Raw genomic sequence first — 19,209 nt, 5'->3', positions numbered from 1 at the left:
CTCCCACATCTGCACCCACATCTGCACCCACCTACCCTGCACATCTGGGCTCCCATTCACCCAGCACCCACCTGTGTGCCAGCACCCACCCTGCTGCGCACACCCTGCAACCCCCTGACACCGTGCTCTGCATCCCAAAGTCCCCGTGCTGAACCCCAAATCTCCCTCATTAACCAGAGAAAGGCCTGAGGTGCCTTCCCTATCCCACCCCCTTCCCAAAACCACACCCCAGCTCGATCTGGGGGTGTAGCAGTGGGGACAGAGACAATCTGAGCAGGTTTCCATGGCAAAACAGTGGAACATTTGGTGTTATTTATTTAAGTCAATCCCTAAAATCCCTCCAAAGCTCCTCAGGGAGCTCCAAGGACGTGAGGGGAGCAGACAGGGCCCTTCGGTGGCTTTGCTTAGGAAAATCAAGATATAAACAGTGTTTTGATTTAAAAGATCTCCCTTCAAGCAAAACATGGATCCTTTTGCTTCCAGGGTCTTGTTCAGCTCCTCCAGCATCATTGGATGTGGGGATCCCTCACAGATCTGTCTTGTGTCCAGTGAGGATGGATTCACAGGAGGGAGAAAACACTGCTCCAGCATATCTGAGAGAGCTGAGCCGTCTCAAACCTGGTGTTGAGAGCACAAAGCATTTTCCTCCAGCCAAATCCAGCTGGGGAAGCAGAGTCCCTGGGTTCTCATTAAGCACTCAGTCCTATTAGGCAAGTCCTGATTAGCTGGGCTTACCCTCTGCTCCCCCCCTCTGTGGTATTGTTTAGCCTTGGAGCCATGGGCACAGAGCTGCAGCTTGGGCTCTGCCTTTTACAGGAACACTGAAGGCACCAGAAAGGGATTTGCAGCAAACCAAATTTAATTAAAGGGGGGAAAAAATAACCAAAGTTTCAGCTTGGGAAAAAAACCAGACAAATAACAACAGCCCAGGGCAAATAATTCTATTTTCTGTAAGGTCCAAGTATTGTGGTTCAATGTTGTTGCAAGTGAAAAGATGGTTTTTCTGGGGAAATCTTTTTTGATGAGGGGGGTGGGGAGTGGGGTGGTGTTACATCATTTTGGAGCTGGAGGGAATGTTTTTCACAAAACCAGGCACCCATGGACAATGCTCAGAAATTGGGCTGCTGGAAGGTGAGATCCCAGCAGGGCTGGGGCAAGGCTGCTGCCCCACACTGTTGGTACAACTCCATCCTGCTTTATTTTATTTCACCTTGAAAGAGGGACAAGAGTGACAAGCCAGCAGTCAGGACAGCCACGTTCCCAAGCCCAGGCACTTGCCTGGGTATTGTTTAATTTCTTAGGGACGTAGCCTCTGTTCCTGCCTGATTGTTCCTTTTTCCAGATCACCAGAGTGGCACAGCCAGTTCTCCTGGGGAGCCCTTGGGTCACTCCCTGCATTGTCAAAATTCATGCTTGGTTCCTGCTCCCATGTTGCCCTTGAGAGCTCCTCTCACCTGTGGCATTGAGCTCTCCTGGGCTGGGGCATGACCCTCCACCTTTCTAAAGTGATGGAGAGGGTTTCCTTAAGAAACAAAATGGAAAAGAAAAGGTTCACAGGAGGCAAATGAGCAGAAATTTTATATTCCAGAGCAGGCAAAAGCACTGGACAATCTGTCCAAGTGCCGTGGGATGGAGATAACCCCTTGCTCCAGCCCTTCTGGAGGGAGGTTGAAGCCCAGACTTTGGTGATGAGCACCTCTAAAAGCTGGGCAGATCCTGGTCTAGCTCAGGATCATTCCTCATCCAAAAACAGCTTCATGGGAGATGCTGCAGAAGGAGCAGAGGATCTGCCCAGGTCTCCTCAAGCATTTGGGACATTTGGAAGATAACATCAGCAGGTTGCCTGGAGCAGTTGGTCCATTGCCCCTCTGCCAGCTTTTCCATCCTGGGTTTGGACTGGCCCAGGCCTCCATGTTGCTGCACACAGACTAGTGACAGGGGATCTGTGGGATTTGTGCATCCTGAGGGTTGATCTGAGGACAAACCAGAGTGTGGCGTGACCAGGTCACCCCCCTGGGCACAGCTCCAAGGATACAGCACCAAAATCAGGACTCAGCACCATGGTGGTGACAGCTGGAGCCACTTCCACCAAACCCCCAGGGTCCCCTTGTGCATCCAGTGTGATCTGGGGCATCTCCCTCACACACATCCCTTTGGACATGAAGGCACCATGGAATATTTACAGGTCAGTGACTCTTCTCCTGAAGAGGGCAAGACCCTGACAGTGATTTTCAAACATTCCCCATGGCCCAGTGATGCCTGGGAAGAAAAGGAGATGCCCACAGCCATGGTCTCATTCCTCCAGGAACTCACTGTGCACTCCACCACCAGTATCCCAGAGCTCCCAATTTCATTCCCCCTGGCTCCCAGTGCAATGCCACAGCAGCATCAGTCCTGCACCTCCCTCTCCTCTCCAGTCATCATCCCTGGAGGGACTCAAAAGTCATGTGGATGTGGCATGTGGGGACATGGGTTAGTGGTGGCCTTGGCAGCACTGGGGAATGGTTGGACTGGATGAGCTTAGAGCTTTTCCAGCCTGAATGATTCCTTAACACAGTCACTGGAGGGTATCAGGAGCTTGAGCAGCATCTCCCTCTGGTGGCAAAGGGACAAGAAGTTTGGGAGAGAAACTCCTCCCCTGTGTGATTTTCCCAGTCTGGCAGCATTGGGAAAAATCTGGAAGTGCACCAGATCATTGGGCCACAGAAGATGGGAAGGGTGAGGAATCTGAAGCTGTGATTTGCTGCTGGAGTCCTCCTACTTCAAACAGGGCTTTAGAATTCACTAAAGAATATGTTTAGATGGGATATAGGGATAAGATCCTTCCCTGTGAGGGGGGGGGAGGCCTTGGCACAGGGTGCCCAGACAAGCTGTGGTTGTCCCATCTCTGGAGATGTCCCAGGCCAGGCTGGATGGGGCTTGGAGCATCCTGGAATGGTGGAAGGTGTCCCTGCCCATGGCAGGGGATTAGAATGAGATGATTAAGGTCTCTTCCAACCCAACCCATTCTGGGATTCTCCGACTGAATACAAGTTATTTCTACAGGAAGAGACCTGTGGCTCAGTGCTGGGACTGTACCAGCACACAGGACTTGGACCCTGGCTGCAAAAGGGCTCTCACACAGGCTGGAAGCCTTTAAGGACAGACCATCCATATTATCCTACCTGATTTCACACTGCTCCCAAGGAGAAAGTGGAGCATGGCTCACCAGTGACCAACTCTCATCATCAGGGAGCAAAGCTGTGGGAACAGACCCCTCACACAAACACCCTCATCACTCCCCAGTCCTTATGCACCCTCTGTCCCCAGATTCCCCCTTCTCTTCTGCCGTTCCTTGATCTATCCAGCATTTCCACAACCTCCTCATCTGAGGTCAGAGGTATCAGCTCATGGTGCTCCCCTGCACTGTGGATGTGCTCTGAGAAATCAAAAGTCCATTTATTCCTGACTCCTATGCACAAAAGTATTCTTTACTGTCTCAAAATTGTCTGTTTCCTTTCTGACTGGCCTGTGGGACAGTTTCATGCTGGCTGAATCTTTTTCTAATACCCAACCTTAACCTTCCCTGACACATTTTCATGCCATTCCCCCAGATCCTGTTGCCCATGTCCCTTCTCCACCCTCCCACTGGAAATCCCAACAGGCAACTCATCCTGGGGCTGCAAGAGCCAAGACTGGGAAGAGAGACCCCTCCACATTTATTTTCATCCCCAACACAAGACACAGACACAGCAAAGGCTGGTTTGGGGTATTTTCAAGCATAATTATATATTATCAAAAGTAGAAAACCAAGCTAGATAAAAATTCCTGCAATGGCCTGGCAGCACTGCTGCCTTCTCTGTGATCCACACAATGAGAAGGGCTCTGGAAAAGCCACTGGAACTGCTCCTGCCTGCACAGGCACAGCACAGGGGGCTGGGGTCCAGATGGAGACAGGGAGCCTTCATCCCTTGGAATGTGGCTTCACTCCATACTCAGCACCAACTGGGTTTTCTGTGCCCCAAGGGAACACCTGGCTGGGTCAGCCCTGAGCAGTGAATGCATCATGGAAGCTTTTTTTAAATAATTCATCACATGCCTATGCCCTCCCTGCTGCCTTTCCTGCCCTGTGGCAGTAGCAGAGTCCTGCCCACAGCAGGACAACATCTGGAGAGCACAGCCAGATGTGCTCCAGATGGCACTCAAGAGCCTGGTGGTGAATCCAGCTGATCACACCTCAATTAACATGTTAAGCCATGTCCTGGGCACAAACCTGTGCCCTGGGCACAAATCCATGCCCAGTCAGCCTGGTGGGAAGCACTGGCTATTTCTGAGACCACGGTATTGATGATTTTAGTTCCTGACACAAATAAACCCTGCCTGTAATGTGGGTTTTATGGTGGGGGTAGAACTGGTTTGAAATTTGGCCTAAATTTAGATGAAAGCATCCAGTCAAATGTGGATTATAACCTTGTAATCTGGTCTAGTGGAAGGTGTCCCTGCATGCGGCAGGGGTTTCAACTGGATGAGCTTTAAGGTCCCTTCCAACCCAAATAATTCTGGGGTCCTGTGATCTTCAGCTGGAAGGAGGCTGGAGAGAAAAGACCACTTGAGGAGGCAAGACAGTGGGCAAGCAGCAGGACATGGCTTTTGATTGTAATTCCAGGTTCTGGGCTGCAGCAGGAAGAGAATGTGCAATCCTTTATGACCCCCAAAAATGGAGTTGGCAAAGGCCTCAAGATAAACCTGTTGGGGAAAAAACAATCAAGCAATGCTGAGCCTTTCTTGAGGCCTTACTCTGCCCAAAAAGGACATCCAAGAGTAAAACCCATCATTTTTCTGATTTAGGCACTTATTTGTCCTGAGAAAACTGCTTTGGCCAGCACTGCAGCCCCTGGAGACAGCAACCACATCTCCACACTGGGTCAGGCCAGCAGCTTGTGCAGGCACTGGTTTAAGGACACACCTCATATCATTGTCACAAATACACCAAAGACAGGAGGCTCCAGCCTCCTGGTAGGTCTGTGACATAAATTACTCAATAAATAACCAGCTCTGGACTTTTAGGGCTTTTTAAGGCTTTTGAAGTTCTTCAAGACTGCCTCTAGAAGATGTACTGAGAGGAAAGGTGATGTCCCAGTGATGGAGGAGCACTCTGCCCCATGGCAGGGGCACTTTGGGGACAGTCTTTGTCCCACCACCTCCTGCCATGCCCTGTTGATGAGACAGTCACCCCAAGGCCCGCCCAAGGTGACATTTACAGGATCACTCTGGTCACCCAGACTGGTCTGTCCCCTCTCCCAGCTCCCCCAGTCCTCGCTGGGAGCATTTAGGGCCAGCCTTGGGGGTGGAGGTGAAGCACGGTGACCTCATCTTGCTCCTCACCACAGTCCCCTGCGGGCCACAAGGGTGGGTGTCCCAAAGGTGCTGGCACCCCACAAGGGCACCCTCTGTCCCCGTGGGCTCTGAGCCCTCTTTGGGGAGACCTGCCACCCCACAGCTGCCTGTGTTGCCGAAGGAAGAGCTTCTCTGCAGACACTTGTGGGCACAAGCGCCCAGGATTGGGCTGATGCTGGGCATCCCAAGGGATGAATCCCCTCCTCTTCCTCCTCCTCCTTCTCCCAGGCAGCCTGGGGGAAGCTGAGCTTTGCTGTCCCGTTGCACCAGGGCCATGCTTGTGGCTGTCCCTGTCCCAGGTGAGATGATGCCTCCTGCACTTGCACTGAAATACATAGAGGAGCTCTCAGTGGAATCTGGGGAGAAGCCACTGGGGTGGGATGTGGATGGGGGAAAATCAGGCTCCTGCCCTGCTCCATCCTCCTGTGCCATTCCCAGAGCACCAGCACTGGCTTTGATGCCTCCTCCATTCCCCACTGCCAGTCCAGAGGGAGGGATGTCCCTCATGGGGAGGGAAAGGTTTGCCCCAGGCTCAGCTCCAGGGGCTTTCCCCATCATCCATCCTCCAGGAAAAGCTTCTCCCACGCCGCCATCCCCGAAGGCTGCGTTGATCACAGACACATCTCCTGTCTTCAAGGCCAGCTTCACCAGCAGCCAGTGGTGATGGTCTGTCCAGCTGTCCTCCAAACCCCCCTTGGACTGCAGCAGTGATGAGCTGGTCTCCTTTTGGGGCTCTGTCTTGGTCCCTTCCACTGGTAAGGATTCCTCATCTGCCAAAGTCCCTGAACTCTGCTCAGCTTGGGAGCTTTCTCCAGACCCCTCCTCATCCCCAGCTGCTGCAGGACTGCACATTGTCTCCAGGAATCCCTGCCAGATCTCTGTGGACTTGGGGTGGAGCAGGCTGTAGTAAATCACCAGAGCTGTGACACCTGGAAAGGAGCAGAAAAGTGTCACTGAGGAGTCCCAGCAGCATTTTGGTCAGCTGTGGAGAAGAGGACAGACCTTGAGGCACCTCCAGATCAACAAGAAATTTGCAAAGACGCTGCTGAGAATCAGTGTATGAGCAGCACATCTTTCCAGCATTTATGGGGATGCAAGAATCCCACTTGAGCAGATTTGGGCAAATCAAGTGCATACTCAACCCCAAATTTAATGTGGATTAATTTGCAGACTGAAAGTTGCCAGCAGGGAGATGTGTGATGAAAGAAATCTTCCATGTCACAGCACCCCCATCCTCTGGCCTTTAAACCAGCAAGTTTTTAAGACAGCTTCCTACTTATGCCCTAAACTCATCCAAGACCACAGGAATTGCTCCTTTTCCATCCCATTTTTTTTAACACAGTTAATCTGATGGTCTGGAGAGTTGCACAGCTTCCCTCTGCCCCCATCCCTCTGGGAAAATATGACTCTGCTTGGCACAAAAATGCTCCAGAGACTGGATCCCCTCTGCTCTGGAGCCAGGCTGGGAGAGCTGGGGGTGCTCACCTGGAGAAGAGAAGGATCCAGGGAGAGCTCAGAGCCCCTTCAGGGCCTAAAGGAGGTCCTAAAGGAGAGCTGGAGAGCGACTGGGGACAGAAGTCTGGATGTTCAGTTCCTGAAACTACTCTCAAAATGTGCAATCCAGGCTCTAAAATCAATGTTCTTACCTATTAAGGACCCTGACATGACAGCCCCAGTCACAGTCAGGCTGTTCCTCAGCTCTACCTGCAGGAACCGGGTGCCCAACAGCAGCAGGAGCGTGTTCTCCATCAGCATAATCTGCAAGGCAGAGGGAAGAGACTCATCACTTATATCCTTCTGATGGCTTTAGATGTGCCTCTCACAACAGAAAACACCCATTTTCTAGATTTTCATGGATTCTTAGAATCACAAAGTGGTTTGGGTCAGAAGGGACCTTAAAGGTCATCTTATTGCACCCCCAGCCATGAGCAGGGACACCTTCCACCACTCCAGGCTGTTCCCAGCCCTATCCAACCTGGCCTTGAGCACTTCTCCTGTTATATTTTGCACCTAATTTATCACTTTATACATAAAAGCTGTCAAACTGAACTTTCTGCAAGGTCTTCACCTACTTTTTACCACTGCCAGGAATCAAAACCAGGGCAGAAGGCACATCCACCTTGGTGGCCACGTGGCTTTGTCAGGACACAGCAAAACTCTGGATTTTGAGCAAGTGGTGATGTGAGAGATGAAAATGGAGAGTCTGAAGCTGTTGCTCATCCCCATCAGCTTCATCCATGCAGAATACAAAAAAATTCCAGGTACTCACTGCATAAAACACGGCCACCCTGGTCCTGGAGGGGCCGGGGCGGACGTTGATGTAGCAGAAGATGTAGACAGCTCCCAGCAGGCAGTTGAAGAGCCTCCAGCGGCACGGCTGGGTCACAATATCTGTCTGCTGGGCCCCCAGCCAGAAGGACATGAGCAGCCAGTGCACCCCTGCAGGGAGAAAGGACTGGATTTGCAAAGCCATCCCTGGGAGAGGCTGCAAACCTGAGCATGGCAGGGCTGACATTGTGTCAGAACCAAGGACATTCCTCTGGCTGCCCTGGATGGCTCAAGACCCTAGCAGGGGGCTCAGAGACCTTGGCATGGAGTAAAAAACACCTGTGCCTTCAATTTTAACCCATAGAAACAATTACCAACTTTGTGTGAGGATTTACAAGCCACAAGGGTTTGAGTAGAATGTTAGTGAATTTATCACAGGGTGAAAAAGGAGAATTTTGGGATTTTTAGAATGAGGGTTCAAGAGGCAAGATGGAGGAATCTGGTTGTCCTGTCCTTCTTCTCCTTCTTGTCCTCCATCTTTTGCTGTGATGGTAGCACTTTTGGATTTGTTTATAGAAATAGACTTTCTAACATAGGTGATAGGTATTGGAAAATTATTGTAAATAAAGTACATGTAGTTTTTAGTATAAAAAGCTAACACTGCCCCAAAGATGGTCAGTGTGCCTCAACCTGACCTGCCAGACAGACCTCAGCAGGTCTGAAAAAGAATGTAATAAATAAGAGAAAATAAACAACCCTAAAAACCAGAGCTGAGGAATATCGACTTCTTCTTTGGTTGCGGGGATGGGAAAAAAGACTCTTTAATACCTCAGGAGCCATTTCAGCAACATAAAACCCAAGAACATTGGGGTGGGATGTGGGGAACAGGATCTCAGGCCTTACCTGCCACAGCAAAAACCCAGAAGGAATAGAGCCTGGCAAAGAGCACCAGGGCCAGCACCCGGGTGCCCAGCATCCCTGTCCTCCAGAGCAGCAGGCACAGGATGACAGCAGCTGGTGGGCTCAGGTGTCCAGGCTTCATCAGGAAGGTGAAGTGGCTGTAGGAGACCAAAGCCCAGGCCAGGGACAGCAGAGACAGCCCTGCACTGACACCTGTGTGGGGACAGGGGCAGTCAGGGCTCTGATGGAGGCCCAAATGCACAGCAGGGACAATTCTCTGTGCTAAGGAGGTGTTGGCAGCACAGCACCCCCATAAAAGCCAGACACCCCTTGATCCTGCCAAGTGAATCATGGAATCAAGGAATGACTGAAGGGACCTTAAAGGCCATCTAGTCCAGTCCCTTGCAATGAGCAGGGACCCCTTCCACCAGACCAGGTTGCTCAGAGCCCTGTCCTATGGTTGTGACAGTTTGGTCAGAGAGAGAAAGCCAGATAAACTTTCCCAGGAATTGTTCTGGGGACTTCTGAGAAGGCTGAGAGAAAAAACTAAAACAATCTTGCAGCTGGTGTTTTAAACAGTTGTTTTCTCATAAGATGTTTACCAAAGGGTGTCTTCTTAATTAGCCAATGGTGACAGGGTGTTGATTAAATGACCAGTCAGGTCCACCTGTATCAGAACAGGGTATAAAAAGGAATGGGTTTGCAATAAACTTGGGATTAGCCTGAGTTACAGTTTATATGTGAGTTTATGTTAAAGTAGAGAGTTAGAGTGTATGTGTCACTTCATTTCACTCCCGACTCAACAGTCAACTGACTTGTATGTTACCAGGGATGAAACTGGAGCATTTCAACTAAACCCTGCTAAATCTGGTCTCTGCATGCTTGGCATCTTCCCTGTGGATACCCTCTGAGTATCCAGAGCACTCTCTGAGTATCTCCCTGTGGATACCCTCAGGCTGACTCCATGGACAGAGCTCTGCCCCAGGGCAGCTCCAGCCCAGTCACTGCCATCAGACCAGAGATGGACAATGAGCAAACGTGACCTTGCACATGCTGTGACTCCACATTTCAACCTCCCTCTTTGCACACCTGAAAATTCACCTTTGGGGCAAAGCAGCCACCTTTGCATTCAGCCACAGCATATCTTTCAGCCAGGCTTTTCTTTTTTCCCTGCTGGTTCTCATCGAGGTTACCCAGTCCCTCTGCAGCACATCCCTCACCCCTGAACCATCCGAGAACTCACCAGGGATGAAGCCTGCTGGGTCCACGGCCACCACGACATAGGCCTGGAGCAGGAGGTGAGGCAGGGTCTGCAGCAGGGCCTCCAGGAGCCGCAGCACACAAACATCCCCGAGCTGAGCCAGCAGCTCCCCGGCACTGCCGCCCGCCTTGGCCGCCGCCCGCAGAACATCCCAGTACCTGCAAGAGCCACCGTGAAGGGATGCCCACGCTGCTTGGAGGAAATTTGGGGCTGCAGCCAGGTTGTGGGGGGTGGGTGGATGGTGGGGAGTGTCTCACCGCTTCCAGAGGCCCAGCTGCAGGAGGTGGAGCGCCAGGAGGCAGCAGCCGGGTGCGTGTCCGTCTGCCCGGAACCAGAGGATGCTGAGGAACTGAGCGGCGTAGCCGGGCACCAGGCAGGCCATGGTGAGCCCGAACCAGCCCAGCTGGCCCCGGACAAGGTAGTGGATGATGGCACAGAGCCCTGGAGAAGGGCAGAGAGGCGGTGATGAGGGATGACACAGCCACACCCCCCCAGCAACTGAGCGGTGCCATTCATAGGCAGAGAATCCCAGATTGGTTTGGGTGGTAAGGGACCTTAAAGCTCCTCTCATTCCACCCCTGCCATGGGCAGGGACACCCTCCACTATCCCAGGGTGCTCCAAGCCCCATCCAGCCTGGCCTTGGACACTTCCAGGGATCCAGGGGCAGCCACAGCTTCTCTGGGCACCCTGTGCCAGGGCCTCCCCACCCTCACAGGGAAGAATTGCCTCCTAATATCCAATGTAAAGCTGCTCTGTGTCAGTTTAAAGCCATTCCCGCCAGAACTCCATCTCCCAGCCCTTCTTCTGGGCTTATCTCCAGCTGCCGGCTCCCGGTGGCGTTGTCAGCTGAGGCACAGCCACCGTCACCGAGGGGCCCGGCCCCCAGCAAGGCTCTGATAAAAAGCTTGGGCTCCAAAATAAACAAATAAATAAATAAAAAAAAATGTCCATTTTTCAAATATGAAAAAAAAAATCCAAGAGGATTTTGGGCCCGCGGGGATGGCGGGAGCAGAACCGCGCATCTCCCCAAGCGCGGGGCGCAGGGATGAACCCCCCCCCTCTCCCTGGTACACGAAGGGGATTCGGGACCCCCGGGATGGCCGCCAAGGCGTCACTGCCAGCATCCCACCCGCGTTTCCAGCATCCCATCCGCCTTCTCCCTCCCCTCCGCACGCCGGAGCGCAGCCCCGCACGCCCCCGCGCATCCTCCGCGCATCCTGCGCGCTCACTCACGGGCGCCGCTCTCCGCCGCCAGCAGCGTCAGGCTGAGGCTGGGCACGGCCCCGCGCATCCTGGGAGCAGGACGGGGAGGAGGAGGAGGAGGAAAGGGAGGAGGAGGAGGAGGTGGGAGGAAAGGGAGGAGGAGGAGGAGGAGGAGGTGGAGGAAGAAGGAGCCACCGGGGCCGGTCCCGCTCCGCCCGCCCTCACCGGGCACCTCCCCCAGTGTCCCCTCCCCGGGCAGTGTGACATCACGGTGCTTGCGCCATCCCCGGGGCCTTGGGAACACAGAGACCGAGCATCCGAGACCCCTGCAGCTGCTGAGCACTGTCACAAGCGCATCCCGTACCCCCCAAATTGTTGTGCGGTGGCACAAGCCCATTCCGATGTCCCCCCCGAGCTCTCGTGCACTGTCACAAACCCGTCCCGATGCCCCCTGGGTTCTTCAGCAGCACCGTCTCAAGCCCATCCCATTGCTCCCTGTGCTATTGTGCTCTGGCACAAGCCCACCCCGATGTGTCCCCAATTGTTGTGCACCGGTCACGCCCAGCCCGATGTCCCCTGTGCGATGTCCCCGATGTCCCCGTGTCGCGGGGATGACACTAGGTGGCAGCTGGGACCTGGCGTGCACAGAGCCATGAACTAATCCCGCTGTTTTCCCGCCTCACCACAGAGATGAAACCGCTCTGAAATGGGATCCCGAGCATCCGAGCTTGCAGGAGCCCTCTGGTGTGCATTTGCGTTTTATCCCAATTTCCAGCCCTGCAGCTTCCAGCCCTGATATCTTTATAGAAAATAAACTCCCAGCAGGTCGCTACAGGAAAAGCCACAAAAAGGGGTTTAATTAAGGCAAAATATCACCTCTGGTTTTGGTGGTTTTTGCAGTATTCTGCAGGAAGCTTCCGAAACTTTGTACATCAGCTGGGCTGTTGGATGTACCTGTGTTCTGGGACTTTCATTTATTATTGTTTTTTTATATTTTATTGATTTTTCTGTCACTAAAGTCCAGGCTCTGCTGTGTAACAGTAGCCACCAAACTGCTCAGAAATGTCCTTGCCTGGTTTCCCTACTCATGGGAGCATTCCCAGGCTCTCTGTGGGTCTCCAGCACTGCTTTTTTCCAGGAATTTGTCATCTTTGCAGCCTCAACTCCATCTGATTTGGTTTGGGGGCCCTTTGAGTGCAAAGGACAACCCAATTTTCCTGTCCCACTGCCCTGCCCCTATTTGTGTTTCATTAATTAATGATGTTGGGCTGCTGGGCCCAGCTCCAGCGAAACATTTTAATAAAGTCAGGAGTGTAATGAGTGAGGGCTCTGGAGCCAAGTGAAGCTCAGCCTTGGCTGTCTCTGTCCTCCACAGCCACAAATACCACGTGGCCCATTCCTAGAAAACCCAATTTTTAGCATACAAAGCACAAATCAGCCTCTAATGGGCACCAAAGCCTCTTCCAGACCTGAGAGTGGGATGGGGAAGAACCATTTTTGCAAATTCAGCAGTGAGGAATCTGCCAGGGTCCATGCAGGCACAATGTGACCCTTCTTCATCACAGAAGATGTGAACCTCATCATCTCATCCCCCCTGCCCTCCACCACCATCATTCCCATCCTGAGGAGTCTCAGCTGTCTCTCCTCCTGTGTTCGAAGCCAGGAATAAATCCTGTGCCATCATCACCCCGGAGTTTTGCCAGGCAGAGAAGGAGGAAGCCAGAAGGCCTTCCAGAAGATATTCCCAGAGCTAGTCACCCTCCCCAGCTCCTCTGCCAGCTCCCAGTTGCTCTGGCTGCCTCCCAGCCACCGGTTTGACTGCACTTTTCTCTGCTGGATTGCAGCACCCAGGAGCCTCTTTTGCTAAAAAACTCCTTGTGTCTCCAAAAAAGCAACATCCTGGAGAAGAGAAAGATTCAGGGAGACCTCAGAGCCTCTTCCAGGGTCTAAAGGGAGAGCTGGAGAAGGATTTGGGACAAGGCAAGTGTCCTGGTTTGAAAAGGAAGTGAGTTTTTTGGTTTGACCACAGCATCCCAAAAACTCAATTCCTTTTCAAACCAGGACAGCGTGGAGGGACGGGAGACAGGGAATGGCTTCCCACTGGCAGAGGGCAGGAATAGATGGGAATTTGGGAAGGAATTGTTCCCTGTGAGGGTGGGGAGGCCCTGGCACAGGGTGCCCAGAGAAGCTGTGGCTGCCCCTGGATCCCTGGCAGTGTCCAAGGCCAGGCTGGACAGGGCTTGGAGGAATCTGACATGTTGGAAGCTGTCCTTGGGAATGGCTCCAGCCCTTGAAGCATCTCCATGGCCTCCTCTGGACTCTCCCCAGCAGCTCAAAGTCTTTTCTGTGCTAGGGACCCCAAGACCTGGGCTTGGTGCCATCACACAGAGCCAGCTGTTCCTCATGTGCTGAGCCATTTTTCAGCCCAGATGTTTGGCTGCACATCTGTCTGCAAACACCTCACAACACCTCAGGGAAGGGTTTCAGCAACAGCCAGGCCCTAAAGGATTGGGGACCTGGGCACATTTTCTGCAGGTCCTTCCCTTGCCTGAGGCGATGCAGCAGAGCAGATCTGACAGGTGATTGTGGATGACGCCAGGCAGTGCAGACATTAGATTTTCCTTCTGAAAAATGTACATTTTTCTTGCAGTACAATGGTGATTCTTAGAGCAGCTGGTCCTAGCATGCACAAGAACATTTGCCTTCCTGGATTAAGTGCAAATTCCAATTCCAAAGCTATTTGTGGGAGCTGCTGTTTAAAAGTGACCACAGCACAATTATGTGTAACCACGTTGTGAGACCAAGCACGTTCGACATGTATTTGACCTCAAAAAAAAAAAAAAAACCAAAAAAAAAAAAAAAAACCAATGGCAAAAATGAGGAAAGAAAAGCACCCAAAGGAGCAGCCCAGAGAAACAAGAAGCCTGAGGGCAGGCTGAAAGCTGCTGACAAGGCTGTGCTGGAAGCCTCGGTGAAATAATTGCTTTGACTGGGAAAGAAAACAAAGAGATCTAAGAAAAATCCCTGCAGGGCACGAAGGGTGAGCCCAGGGATGAGCTCAGCTCCAGGGAACGGCACCTCCCACGGAATGGGGCCGGATTCAAGGAGGAAAGAGGGATAAAAGGGAAGTGAAGATCCCTTTGCAACAGGTACCTGAACTTGTAGAAATGTCTGTAAAAAGCAGGAAGCCATTGGAGAAATCCTTGGTGAGAAAGGAGGATGCTGTGCTCAGAGAACTCTTCTGCCCATGGCAAGAGAATAAAGACAATAAAACTAAAATTGCTGGGCATGGGCTGTGATAATTTCCATAAATAGATGTGGCATAAAATATCTTATGTGCCATGCAGGTAACCTGGTAATGAAAATGTTTTGGTGCAAAAATGTGAAAAAAACCCAAACCACTTTTTCCTTTTTTATTCTTAACCCTTAGATTTCTCCTTTCCTCTCTCATTTTTCCCCTACCATTCCCTAGTGCAGATCTTTTCCAAGCTCTTAATTGTTCAGATTTTCCCTCCCAACAGCAGTGATGATGTAGAATTAATGACAGCCCATTAACCCTCTTCCTGAATTTCCAAAGAAGAACTTATTTCCCATTTAACATAGGTTTGGTGGGTTTTATTTTAACATTCCAGCTGATGATTATTTTACTTCTATGATGATATATTTTTCATGCTTGTAAGGAAATATATAACCTCTGAAAACAGATGGAAACAGAGACCTTGAGTGAGCTGCTGTGGCCAAAGGGTTGCTCAAAGGGAGGAGGCCCAGGGTGGTGTTTCTCATCTCAACACATTTCCTGAGGCCATGCCGCAATGGTTTGAAAGCCAGACCTTGGTTCCTCTTAGGACAATAGCAAAGAGGATTCATTGGGTGCCCCCAGAGCTCCCCAAAGCCTCATTGGCCACCAGAAGGCTGTGAAGGTCAAACATCCCTCAGCATCCTCCAGAAACAGCACAAACTCACCCAGCTCCTTCATCTTCTCTTCATCCTGGTGGGTGACACTGATCCTGGGACTGTTCCAGCCTAGAGCTTCTCCTGCCTGGTAACAAGCAAAATATTCTCATTATTCAGCTTCTCTCAAAAAGTTTTGTCCTTCTTAAATGGGATGGAGACTTAATTTCTTTCATGTTTATCTGTATTTTGTTTTATAGCCTTAGCTGTGCAGTAGCTCCAGTCTGTCATGAACCAGTTCTAGAGGTGTCAAATGTTGATAAGGGAGAGAAGGTTTTGTTGGCTGCAGGAAATGCAAATACTCAAGAATTTATCCTGGAAATAATGAAATTCTTGAGGGGAAGAATAAACAATAGCCTCTAAGCAAGAATAAGGAGAAGCTGGATTTTGAGTTAATTGGGAAGAAAACTGCTTTTTCTGCTCTTTTTTTTTTTTAGTAGAAAAGCTTGAGAAAACCCATGGGTTGTTTTGTATAAATCTAGCAAAAATTGTCTTATTTTCTGAATTAACATTATTTAATTAATTGATTAATTAAATTCTGAATTTATCTTCCATAAGGCAAATCAAATTTATTGCAATGCATCACAACTTATCGAGAAATCCAGGATAAATTGCTGGTCACTTGATGCATTAATTAAAAGGGGACATAAAACTGAATATTTTGCATGGAAGATTGAATTTTTTGCATCATATGCCATGACCCTATGTGTGGTCCAGGAAAATCTTAGGAAATAGACACAATCATGACAAAAATGTGTAATAACTTCATTTAGGTAACTTCCAGGTCTTGAAGAACATTTCTCTGTGTCACTTCTGGGACTATGGAGGGACAAGGCTCTAACCAATGTCCTGGTCTCCTTTCTCTGCAGTGATCCAGGATCTCAGCCCACCCTCTGCCATGAAAATCCTTCCTTTGCTCCTTGTTCTCCTCTTGGTGGCATTTCAGGGAGCTGCAGGTAAGGTGAGGCACTAAGGAGAAGGTGTTGGTGTCTTGCAAATGTCTCCTGTCCCCTTTGGAATGTGACCAAGCTGCCTCCTGCAAAGAATCCTCACATAAATCATCAGAACTCATTGGAGATTACAGATGAGAAGTGAAATTAGCAGGCAAACACTCCAAGCATCACCTTAAAAGGGGCAACCCCAAAATTACCATTCAGCACCAGTGTTTTCCCCATTAAACCCTGCAGGCTTGTACTTAAATCACTTTGCCTCTGAGTCACCCAACAAACAAATTAATCATGGTCAAGTATTCCTAAACCACACAGAAAAAACCAAAAAGGAATCTGGCCCCATGTTCTTCAAATATCTTTTGCTTTAGGAGCTGGGACATAAGGTGGAGAGGCACAAAATCATGATGCCTATTGGGGGTGCAAAGGACTCTGGAACCCCAAACCAACTCTATTATCCAGGAAAAGGGACTGTCTGGAGCCCCAAACCAACTCTATTGTCCAGAAAAAGGGATTGTAGTTTAATATCAGCCCTGAAAATGGCACAGCCACATTTGCAAGGTGCTCTGTGCACAAGCAGGGGCTGGTGGAGTTTTGATCTCTGTGGGAACACGATGGAAAGTGTCCTATAGGGATGTAAGGATGGGAAAAGACTGTGAAGAACCGCAGCAGACCAGAAATGTGGGAAAAGTGTCATAGATATATCCCTGGAGGGATTTAAAAGTCATCTGGATGTGGCACCTGAGGACATGGATTAGTGGTGGGCTGGCAGTGCTGAGTTAACAATTGGACTTGATGATCTTAATGGTCTTTTCCAACCTAAATGAGTCTGTGATTCTATGATTTTATGTGGTTATCTGGTGTTATTCTTACCTGGGCGTCTTCCTGTACCAGTTCCCAGAGGCAAAGAATTCCTTTGGTCTGATTTATGTCCTTATTTAACACACAGGAGATGTTTGGCTTGTTTTCAGTAGGACTTTCTGGGTATATTAAAGCAGAAATTTATCTGTATCTGGGAAGAAAAGTGTTCCTGAGAGCTCAGACTGCCCACACTGCCTTATAGACTGCTAGTTTGAGACCAGGAGTGTTTTATTCACCCTTTAAACCACTCCTTTATTACTCCCTGGGACTTTCTGGGTGTGTATGTATCACTCTACTCACATGCTGGGAATCCAGCCCAGCAGGGATGTGCTGGATGCACTGTCCATATTTACTATCCATTCCCTGTTTGCTGGAACAAGCTCCTCTCTCTCTGAATACTTTGCAATGTTCCATGGATGAGCTGGAAACTGAAATTAATTGGTTCATGTGCACTTAGTCAGGTGCATCCAGAGCACTTCAGCTGCCAGGCTTGCATCTTTGTTAATTCACCAAACAGGGCCAGGCAACCTCCTGCCTAATTGCTGGTCTGCTCCCTGGGGTTGTTTTGATCTCTGACAATTAGCATCTTCACGGCTAAAACCTGTTCTGGGAATAGCACAGGCTGCTGGCCATTCCCAAAAGGCAGTTTGAATGTGGGAATCCTATTTTGGCAGGGAAGAAGGAATTAAAGTGTTTGCTTGGTCGTTGTGCCCACAGACTCCTCCTCTGAGGAGTGAACTGTCACGTCCTTGTCAGCTCACAGGGATTAAGCAAAATGCAAATCCCTGGAAATAAAATGTCTCCCATCTTTGTTTATTTGTGTTTTTTAAGGTAGAAGCTTGGCAAGACCCAGGAGGCCTTACATGGAGTGTGGCTATCGTGGGACCTTCTGCCACAGGGGGAAATGCCCTCGTGGCAATGGTTACCTGGGCTCCTGTCGTTCTGGGTACAGCTGCTGTAGGTGGTAAGTTTAGGATTTGTCTGGGCTAAAGATAACTTCCCAAATCATCATTTGAATCCCAAGCAGCAGGATTTTCCTGATAATCATAATTCTGAAGATCCTTTTTTTTTCTGTAGGTTGTAGTGTGGCTAACTGTAAAGAATCCCCAGGAGTGATTGCTTTTGCCATCGTTGGATTCAAGGAATTGTTGCAGCAGCCACCAAGGATTTGTCACTCTCCTTTCAATAAAAACAAGATGTGGGGAGGTTGCATGGCAGCCTTGTGTGGTGTTGTCATTCATTTCCAAAAGTAATTCATTCCCCATGTCTTATTTCCATTAAGAATTTTAAACAAGAATTCTGAAATGAATCTAAACCTGGCAGGAATGTGTGGTTCACAAATAAATTTTAAACAAGAGTTCTGACATTAATTTAAACCTGCCAGGAATGTGTAGTTCACCAAATTATTTACCCCTCTTGGGCTGCTGATTGAGTGAGTGCTGGCAAGTTCTCCACACATGCCTGCTAGGGAATTCTCTGTCATGACTGAGATCAGTCACCATTTCCACTGAGAGCACAAAAGTCTTCTCCAGTGTAACACTTCACAACACCTCTGCTCTGAAAATTTTGGGTTCCCACCTTCTGATCCAGAGCTTTCAGAACTGGGAACAGCATATTATTTTATTATGGGAACTAAAGTCACACTGAGCAGGACAAATTGGTAATCTGAGGTCTGATTTTACCCTTGCCATTTCTGTCTGCCATAAATTTGGAGTGAATCTGCAAAATTTATATCGGCTGCAGTTGCAAATCAGGAGATCACAGTTAGACCTGTGACATTGCTTGAGGCAATTATAGAACCGTGTGAGAGGCCAACCCCACTGTGCCTCTGATCACTTCTCCTCCAAGAGATTCAGCCTGAACTGCCCTGGACCACAACAGAAAACCCAGAAGAACCAGACTGCTCAGAGAGGTCCTGTCTCTGCATAGTCAGGAGCATTCTTGTCCTGGCAAGAAATCCTTGTTGCCCAGAGAAGTTGTGGCTGCCCCATCCCTGGAAGTGACCAAGGCCAGGTTGGATGGGTCTTGTAACAACCTGGGATAGTGGAAAGTGTCCCTGCCCATGGCAGGGAGTTGGAATGAGATGATTTTTAAGGTCCCTTCCAATCCAAACCATTCTGTGAAGGGAGGAGCAGTAGTGGCTGAGTTTTTAAGGGAAGCAACCAACCTAAGTGCAAAGGACTGACTGGAAGCCCTGAGCAGCCCATTTGTTGCAAAGCATTTGCCCACCCTTCACAGAACCACAGAATCACAGAGTTTTTAGGGTTGGAAGGCACCTTTGGAGATCATCCAGTCCAACCCCTCAGCCAAGCAGGGTCACCTGGAGCAGGTGACACAGGAACACATCCAGGTGTGTTTGGAATGTCTCCAAAGAGGAAACTCCACACCCTCTCTGGGCAGCTGTTCATTGCTCTGCCACCCTCAACATAAAGAAGTTCCTC

General features: G+C 50.0%; 2 protein-coding genes across 4 annotated transcripts; one reads left to right on the top strand and one right to left on the bottom strand.

Moving 5' to 3' along the window:
* Positions 1–897: 897 nt before the first annotated feature.
* Positions 898–11,259, bottom strand: XKR5 (XK related 5). Of its 3 annotated transcripts, none has more exons than XM_074536503.1 (7): positions 11,036–11,259; positions 10,063–10,246; positions 9,788–9,963; positions 8,548–8,757; positions 7,646–7,815; positions 7,023–7,134; positions 898–6,305 (listed from the first exon to the last, which is right to left on the bottom strand). In XM_074536503.1, the coding sequence occupies exons 2-7, from the start codon at positions 10,185–10,187 to the stop codon at positions 5,254–5,256; spliced, it is 1,845 nt and encodes a 614-aa protein (XP_074392604.1). In that variant the 5' UTR covers positions 10,188–10,246; positions 11,036–11,259; the 3' UTR covers positions 898–5,253. The 3 variants fall into 3 exon arrangements, with proteins under 3 accessions (XP_074392604.1, XP_005490451.3, XP_074392603.1); XM_074536502.1 differs by having other exon boundaries at positions 899–6,305; positions 11,040–11,259; XM_005490394.4 differs by lacking the exon at positions 11,036–11,259 and having other exon boundaries at positions 10,063–10,977.
* On the top strand, positions 9,851–17,736 carry LOC113459693 (gallinacin-4-like). The gene is made up of 4 exons (XM_026795470.2): positions 9,851–10,223; positions 14,855–15,051; positions 15,830–15,916; positions 17,600–17,736. The coding sequence occupies exons 3-4, from the start codon at positions 15,859–15,861 to the stop codon at positions 17,734–17,736; spliced, it is 195 nt and encodes a 64-aa protein (XP_026651271.1). The 5' UTR covers positions 9,851–10,223; positions 14,855–15,051; positions 15,830–15,858.
* The last annotated feature ends 1,473 nt before the right edge of the window (positions 17,737–19,209 follow it).

The sequence above is a fragment of the Zonotrichia albicollis genome, chromosome 3 (genome assembly GCF_047830755.1).
Source record: "Zonotrichia albicollis isolate bZonAlb1 chromosome 3, bZonAlb1.hap1, whole genome shotgun sequence".
NCBI classification, from domain to species: domain Eukaryota; kingdom Metazoa; phylum Chordata; class Aves; order Passeriformes; family Passerellidae; genus Zonotrichia; species Zonotrichia albicollis.
The sequence above is the reverse complement of the archived record's forward strand: the minus strand, read 5'-3'. Positions and strand labels throughout refer to the sequence as shown.

Bases quoted from the DNA above. Each gene is read 5' to 3' on its own strand.
- XKR5 (XM_005490394.4), bottom strand. From the start codon at position 10,376: ATGAGAGGAGCTTTAAGGTCCCTTACCACCCAAACCAATCTGGGATTC. The intron at 7,816-8,547 runs GTAAGGCCTGAG...TTCTCCCTGCAG, and splicing joins CTGGGTTTTTGCTGTGGCAG to GGGTGCACTGGCTGCTCATG. The intron at 7,135-7,645 runs GTGAGTACCTGG...TCTGCCTTGCAG, and splicing joins GGGTGGCCGTGTTTTATGCA to ATTATGCTGATGGAGAACAC.
- LOC113459693 (XM_026795470.2), top strand. From the start codon at position 15,859: ATGAAAATCCTTCCTTTGCTCCTTGTTCTCCTCTTGGTGGCATTTCAG. The intron at 15,917-17,599 runs GTAAGGTGAGGC...GTGTTTTTTAAG, and splicing joins GGCATTTCAGGGAGCTGCAG to GTAGAAGCTTGGCAAGACCC.